The sequence below is a fragment of the Armigeres subalbatus genome, chromosome 3, assembly GCF_024139115.2.
Source record: "Armigeres subalbatus isolate Guangzhou_Male chromosome 3, GZ_Asu_2, whole genome shotgun sequence".
Classification (NCBI taxonomy): Eukaryota; Metazoa; Arthropoda; class Insecta; order Diptera; family Culicidae; genus Armigeres; species Armigeres subalbatus.
Genome location: NC_085141.1, coordinates 182,580,915 through 182,589,306, shown reverse-complemented (window position 1 = coordinate 182,589,306; position 8,392 = coordinate 182,580,915). Strand labels below are relative to the sequence as shown.

Genomic DNA, 8,392 nt, shown 5'->3' with positions numbered 1-8,392 from the left:
TGTAAAGAATCATTAAGTTTTGCACCCCCTTACCTTCATCGAATTGATTCAACAACAACAAAAAAACAGATTATTCCACATAGCTGCGATGTTGCCTTTCTCGTACATCATAAAATTTTTTTAATCACATTATAAAGGTCAGAAAAGCACTCTATTCCCCGATCGCAAGTTTTCTATAATTTTGCATTAATTTGATTCCGAATCGTATCGAATATCCCCTAACCTAACCCCATAACTGAGGTTATCATACGTCAAATATACGTATGAATTGATTCACGTTTTCCTCGTGCGAACAAAAAGTCAGTCAAAAAGCCGCTTGGTGAACCCCGACCACATATGAAATAGTTTATGCCTTGGAAAGTTAAAATGCGTGAACGGTACCCGTTATTTCTTGTCGAAAGACTTAAAAAATCCTTGACAGGTACTCAGAAATGATTTATAATAAATCATAGGAGGTGAAAGTTGTTTCATGAAAATCATTGCTGTTTGCAGTATTATTTACAAAAATAATAAGAACGATTAAATTTTTTCGATTTTTTTTGGGTGACAAAATCGGGTCGAAAGCGTGACAAAATCGGGGGTAGACAAAATCGGGTCGACAATGTATAACCTTCTAGGTATCCTTTGACACCTACAATCAAGTTAGTAACTATTAATTCAATTGTTTCATAGATATTTACAGAACAAAAACTGTTGTTTTGCTGCTATTATTCCGAACACCACTGTAAGTTTGTGCAGTGGGGCCGTACACTAATTACGTAAGCATTTTTTCTGGGTTTTTCAACCCCCCCTCCCCCCATGTAAGATTTTCCCCATACAAATATTTTTTTATTTATATGGAACGTAAGAAAATGGCAGACCCCCCCTCCCCCTATAAGTGCTTACGTAATTAGTGTACGACCCCAGTATAGTGACTTTGGAACACAAAATTACTAGACATAAGAGCTAAGCTGAGATAAGAGTTAAAAAGTAACCTTCTACCGGCCCTGTATTTTGAGATATCGGAACCACCAGTGTTCAAATAATGATCTTTTGAAATTATTTTTTTATTTATCTTTTATTTAACTATAAAAGGCAAATTAACAGTCAATATATTCATAACTAATCTCATAAGTAGTTATTTTTAATGACAATTAAATCATTATAAAAACAAAGAAAATATGTCTTAAATACTGAAACAAAAAAGAAAAGCTTGCTCACGATTTTAGCTCAATTTAATGAGCAATCGGAACGGTGAAAAGAAAAACAAAACTACTTTTTGGGTGCGGGTTCTCCCGACAACTTTTCTACTGAACGCCTCTTACTTGCTTTTCCGGACATTTTGGCAGATTCCTCTGTGGCTTTCTTCGACTTGGAAGTGACCATCGGCTCACTTTTCTTCAGAGTGTCTTTAGCAGCTTTGGTGGCCTTTGGTCTCTTCTTCTCCACTGCGCCAGAAACCTTGTCATTATCATCATCGCCGTCATCTGATGCGGCATGGTATTTGCTCCGGTATCTTGTCAATATTTTCAAGAGCTCCTTCTCATCCGAAGGGTCGTCCAATCTCTCGAGCGCCCTGACGAAGTCGCTATGATACCGAACCGATCCGTTGAGACCGTTTCCTTTGGTGGACACCAACACCTTCTCGTCCAGCGCCTGGTGAATATTACGGTTGATGCGAAATCGCATAGCGTTCTCCGAAACGGAAAATTTTTCGGAAATTTTCGTTTTTAGGCTTTTTACGGAGATTCCCTTGCGTTTGGGAAGATCCTCTAGGGCTTCGTTCAAAGTGAGAACAATCATTTGCATGAAAGTGGATCTCTCTTGGGGAGAACCTTTCAGAGACGATTTTGCTGAAAATGCGTACTATAGAACCTAAAATGATATTGATAATACAACATGTTGAATTACCTTTGATCGCCGGAGACATTATTTCCGATGAATAAACACAAAACTATTTTCCGAAATGTTCAATAATTATTATTATAAACCAGTTATAAACCACTGATGAAAAGCAGAATCTGAGCAGAAGGAGCAGTGAGCAGAACGGATAAGTAGAGATGTCGCAAATTAATCGATTACTTCGATTAATCGATTCATCGTTGTGATAATCGATTAATTTTGAATCGATTATTACCCAACGATTAATCGATTCAATAATCGAGAGGAATCGTGAGTAATCGATTAGTTACTAATCGATTAATCAGAATTTTACGACATCATAAGGATGTCGAAAATTAATTGATTATTTCGATTAATCGATTCATCGTTGTGATAATCGATTAATTTTGAATCGATTACTATACAATGATTAATCGATTCAATAATCGACAAGAATCAAGAGTAATCGATTAGTAACTAATCGATTAATCGGGATTTTACGACATCTCTACGGATAAGAAGAGATTGAAGTTTTCTGCAAAAACGGTAAAAAAAAACTCTCCACAAGTCTCCGCTATAACACGGAGAAAAAATGGCAAACACAAATTAAAGAGGCTGCACTCATAACAAAGAGATGAAGTGTCAAAATTGGAACAGCGCATTTGCTGTCAAATTGGTTGTTCCAATCGAGCACAAGGTTGTTAAAGGTAGGAGTATTGCGTCTCTTTGTTTTTAATCCAGGCTCGTTAACACAAATTAACGAGCCTGGATTAAAAACAAAGAGACGCAATACTCCTACCTTTAACAACCTTGTGCTCGATTGGAACAACCAATTTGACAGCAAATGCGCTGTTCCAATTTTGACACTTCATCTCTTTGTTATGAGTGCAGCCTCTTTAACACAAATAACAAAATCTCAATTTAATAATTCAAGACAAAATTTTCAAAACGACTTATCTGCTTTTGTAAACGAAGATTCAAACGACGATTTTGACGATTCGAATCTGATAGCTCTCCCACGCAAACCAACACCATCAACAGGTAGCGGAAACCTTTACCTACCTATTGGTGGTGGGGCCCTCCTTAGCCGTGCGGTAAGACGCGCGGCTACAAAGCAAGACCATGCTGAGGGTGGCTGGGTTCGATTCCCGGTGCCGGTCTAGGCAATTTTCGGATTGGAAATTGTCTCGACTTCCCTGGGCATAAAAGTATCATCGTGCTAGCCTCATGATATACGAATGCAAAAATGGTAACATGGCTTAGGTGCCTGCCAGAGTAGACGCGTCTACGCGAGGCGGCGCGAAAATTGCACACAAAGGAATAACAATCAATAATAAGGAGCTCAAATCGTATGGACGCTTCGCTTCGCTTCGCTTCGCTTCGCACTTCGCGTCTACTCTGGCCGCACCCTTATGGGCCAAACACAATTGATACGTATCAATTGTGTTTGACCCATTAGAAACCTCGCAGTTAATAACTGTGGAAGTGCTTAGTGAACACTAAGCTGCGAGGCGGCTCTGTCCCAGTGTGGGGATGTAATGCCAATAAGAAGAAGAAGAAGATAAGTCGTTTTGAAAATTTTGCCTTGAATTATTCTTAAGCAAAATTCAATATTTATTGTCGCGTCTCCCGAATAAAAAATATTATAGAAAAACAATACAATTTATTGTAACATCACCATAAAACACAATAAATTTACAATAGATTTTATTGTAGATGAAATAATAGAAGTACATTAGAATGTATTGTAATGAACCATTCATTAAATTGTAAATGAAGTTTTCGCATTAGAACTACGGGTTGTTAAGTATCGTAGCTATACAAAATCTGAGATTTTTTCATACACTTTTTTTGTCAAACAATAGAGTCTATCGTAAATATATTGTTGAAATATCCGAAGAAAACCGTTCAAATTACATTAGATTGAATTGTATTTTATTGCTCGATTGTATTAGTGAGAGACCACCAGAGTCACTGAGCACATAGAGTGTTTTTCATGGCAAGTGCATATTGTCAGATTCTCTGGATGTGATACACTGCGTGGCGTTTGTAAAGTTCCCAAATGGGTACTTGCACAAAACTTCACGCGGCGAATGACTGTCGAAAGGTACGGCCGCGCCAAACGGTACACCGCAATGCTATTCACCCCGAGCCGGTGACAAGCTCGTTCGTTTGAATCGCGCCGGGGACTAAGACAAGGTGATAGGGTGATAGACTTTCGTGCCTGTTGTTCAACATTGCGCTAGAAGGTGTCATGCGGAGAGCCGGGTGTAACAGCCGGGTACGATTTTCAACAGATCCAGTCAATTTATTTGCTTCGCGGATGACATGGACATTGTCGGCCGAACATTTGCAAAGGTGGCAGAACTGTACACCCGCCTGAAACGTGAGGCAACAAAAGTTGGACTGGTGGTGAATGCGTCAAAGACAAAGTACATGCTTGTGGGCGGAACCGAGCGCGACAGGGCCCGCCTGGGAAGCAGTGTTACGATAGACGGGGATACCTTCGAGGTGGTCGAGGAATTCGTCTACCTCGGATCCTTGCTAACGGCTGGCAACAAAGTTAGTCGAGAAATACGAAGGCGCATCATCTGCGGGAGTCGGGCCTACTACGGGCTCCAGGAGAAACTGCGGTCGAAAAAGATTCGCCACTGCACCAAATGTGTCATGTACAAGACGCTTATAAGACCGGTTGTCCTCTACGGACATGAAACATGGACAATGCTCGAGGAGGACTTGCAAGGACTCGGAGTATTCGAGAGACGGGTGCTTAGGACCATCTTTGGCGGTGTGCAAGAAAACGGTGTGTGGCGGCGAAGAATGAACCATGAGCTCGCCCAGCTCTACGGCGAACCCAGTATCCAGAAGGTAGCTAAAGCCGGAAGGGTACGATGGGCAGGGCATGTTGCAAGAATGCCGGACAGCAACCCTGCAAAGATGGTGTTCGCTTCTGATCCGGCAGGTACGAGATGACGTGGAGCGCAGCGAGCGAGATGGGCAGACCAGGTGCAGAACGACTTGGCGAGCGTGGGGCGTATTCGAGGATGGAGAGATGCGGCCTCGAACCGTGTATTGTGGCGTCAAATTGTTGATTCAGTGTTATCTGTTTAGATGTAGACTAAATAAATTAAATGAAATGAAGTGGGCGCATTTTTGCCTTTCTCGTACAACAAAGTTGTACCGAAAGGCTATAGGACTACTCCAAAAAACAACTTTTGATAGAAGGCCCGGAGACCCATAATGTTATATACCGATCGACTCAGTTCGACGAATCAAGGCGATGTCTGTATGTGCGTATGTATGTATGTGTGCGTGTTTTTTTTTCTTTCTAAGCAATGGAGGGGGAATCTGCTCAACAGACATAACCCAGGATGTCCAGGAAGTGCGGGATTAGGGACCACCTCCAACAGCAAACGAGGGAGGCAGGACTACATCCCCGACCCGCTAAACCGTTTCCATTGCCGCCAAACCCATAGTCCCTTCGGTACAACCAGAAAGTAATGCTTCAAAGGAGGGCCAGTGCATAACGCACCCTCGAGGTTAGCTGCGTGTCCTTGCAGCACCGAACATCGGTATGCAGTACCGGTATCGTGCCAGCGCATTGCCGGCTTTCCAGGTGGCCTTACCACGGCCTATGGCCTCGGAAGGTGGGAAGGGTCGACTTTGCGCCTGCTTCCCTCTGCACGAGTGGTATCAAGAATGATGGTGCCGCGTGCACCCCATATTGACCTCTCTGCGATAGGGTCTATTCGCCAACACACAGAGGGACTTGCCGACGCGGTGCCTACGCCTGCTCCAGCCTTGACGAGGACCCCTTTCCGTCCTCGGGCTCGGAACCCGCCCGGTTGACCAACGCCGCGAAAGTGACGATACCATGTTGTTCTTCGCGCGGTCACTTGTTCGATAAAAGGATCGAGTTCGACCACAGAGCATGACCACCGGTATGACCCATGAAGCCGACTCCGATCCCTTGGACCACCTCTTATTTGCGCCTGAACTAGCCATCCTTGAGTCCACGCGCCACCTTCTGTGTAGCTCCGAGACGATTTGGGCGATAGCCGATAAAACGGCGTTCCAGCCAACTTCATCTTTACACATCCTTCGAACTAGGTTGTCCGGGGTAGTGTCCAGACCACATGTGGCAAGCATGTGGTCATGCATTGCGCGAAAACGTGAGCACACGAACAACACGTGTTCCGCCGTTTCCTCTAAACCTGCGCACACCAAACACTCGGGCGAGGCCGAGCAAGCCAGCTGCGTTACCTGCACTTTGATTTTGCAGCACGCTTAAACGCCGGGCACATCGAACCCCCCATGGGGTGCTTGCTGTTCACAGCTTTGCTGGAACAAATCAAACAATTGGGAGGGTTCGTGCAGCATTGTGCCTTATGTCCCTCCAATCCGCAGCGTCGCATATAGGAGTACGTAGTGTAAAAGCTGCGAGGCGGCTCTGTCCCAGTGTGGGGATGTAATGCCAATAAGAAGAAGAAGAAGAAGTGTAAAAGCGTGGCCAAAACTATGTCAATCATTTGTCCTCTTTAAATGCATACAATAAGCAGTGAAGCGTATTCTTTTTTGTCTTTGTGCTTTTTGTATTGATGTAGCAGTGATATATGATCACTGGCGGGGTCAGTAATTGTTATTTGATAGAGCACCACTTGGTACAAGTATGCTGCCTTTGAGAACTACAGCGTGCTTGCGACGAGTGGTGCCTACCTCTGAGTATAATTTTTATGATAATCTTCATTCTTCAATTATTACTTACTAAATTTTCCGGAAAGATGTACTTTGTTTATTCACTTCGACTATGTAAATTTATCATCGAATAATGTTAAAGTCCCTGGATAATGCATCGATATTACACTGTAGCAGATCAAATAAATTCTAGGTGCAAATCAACCGCTTAATAACTTTTTACATACGAAAAATGCGTATGCTTTTTACGGATAGTTCATCAAAGTCTAAAGCCCCAAACGCAATACAACGGAACGGCGACGGAAACGGAAAATTTGACAGTTAGTCCATATATTTTCTGTCAAATTTGCCGTTTCCGTCGCCGTTCCGTTGTATTGCGTTTGGGGCTTAACTCTTCTGGAAACAATCGTTTATGTGAACTTAGTCGCTCAAAATCATAAATACTTAAATTGAATAATAAGAAAAACTAACTTTTTCTAGCAAACTTCACTAAATTCAAATCAAAACAAGTCACGATTGCGTGAGGATGCGTGAAATGTTTTTCGTGGAGCTTATTAAGGAAACTTCAATCTTTCCCACGCTGACAATTTTGTTGCTTGATCGGGTTTGGAACCCAAGCAAAAGTTTTATTTTGTAAATCATATTTTTGTAAAAAGGTAGAAATAAGCTACGAATTAATATCATCATTAAGGATCACTTGAAAACAGTTTTAGATCGAATCATGCTTGAAAACGTTCTACATACCCTCATTATTAGTACCTATATTGATTTTCATCTTGAAAATCATTAAAAATCCAGAAAAACACGATGAAACGTGAACATTTTTTTATGGACAATTGCGATTAAATTGGCATGTAAATTATGGTGAAGTTTTGGCAGCCAGCATTGCTTACAATTAACCAAGATTGTTCTATAGTTCCCATGGCAAGTTAGTATTACTATTTGAGAGTACAAAAACGAAAAATAATATGGGAATATCTAAAAAAAAATTTTTTGACTTTTGGCCAGGATTTGGGCTGAAATACTCCTCAGTGCGTCGGCAGAGATTGCTTCTGTCAGGGCCTTTGCAGTCCCATTGCTTGTGCCCCGGTTCCAGACACTTGAAGCAAACTTCGGGTTGCTCGTATATACGCGCAGGGCATACCGACCATCCCACCTTGACGCTCCCTAACTTGACTACCTTGGAGGCGTCCGCTGCAGATAGCCGAACCAATGCTACCTGCGTCCCTGGCGGACCTTTTCGTAGCCGAACGGCTGCGGTGGGCGTCTCCACTTCACACTGTCGCCGCAGTGCCGTGACGAGCTCTTCGACTTCAGCGATCTCGTCCAGGTCTTTGACCCTTAGATTCACCTCCGTCGTGAGTGCCCTCACCTTGACCGTCTCGCCTAGGACCTCCTCCGCCAACTTCTTGTAGGCGGCGCCCTTTTGCGAGACGCCCCGCTTCAGCTCGAGTATCATCTCGCCCATTCGGGTACGTCTTATTCGACGTACGTCAGCGCCGAGTTCACCGAGCTTGACGTCACTCCTCATCGCCTTCAAAACATCCGAGTACTTAGCCTCGTCCGCCGTGATGACTAGGGCATCGCCCCTCTTGTTCTTGACCAGGGTCCAGGAGGCGTCATCCCCCTCTATTTCCCTGGTCTGGTGCGGCTGAGAACTTTCAGCCTGCCGTAACCCCTTACCACCCTCTTTCCTGAGTGGACGGACCTTTCCAGGTCCTTCCTCCCCCGGTTTTGGAGGTACCTGACTGGGGTTAAGCTTCCCAGTCCTTGTTCGGGGTAGTAACGGCCCCCAGGGAGCCCATCCCCTGGAGACTGTCTCCTCCGTTCGAGCAGT

General features: G+C 43.6%; 1 protein-coding gene across 1 annotated transcript; it reads right to left on the bottom strand.

The window, feature by feature from the left end:
• Positions 1 to 1,022: 1,022 nt before the first annotated feature.
• Positions 1,023 to 2,046, bottom strand: LOC134228105 (uncharacterized). Its single transcript, XM_062709889.1, has 2 exons — positions 1,891 to 2,046; positions 1,023 to 1,832 (listed from the first exon to the last, which is right to left on the bottom strand). The coding sequence occupies exons 1-2, from the start codon at positions 1,907 to 1,909 to the stop codon at positions 1,252 to 1,254; spliced, it is 600 nt and encodes a 199-aa protein (XP_062565873.1). The 5' UTR covers positions 1,910 to 2,046; the 3' UTR covers positions 1,023 to 1,251.
• Between the last annotated feature and the right edge of the window lie 6,346 nt (positions 2,047 to 8,392).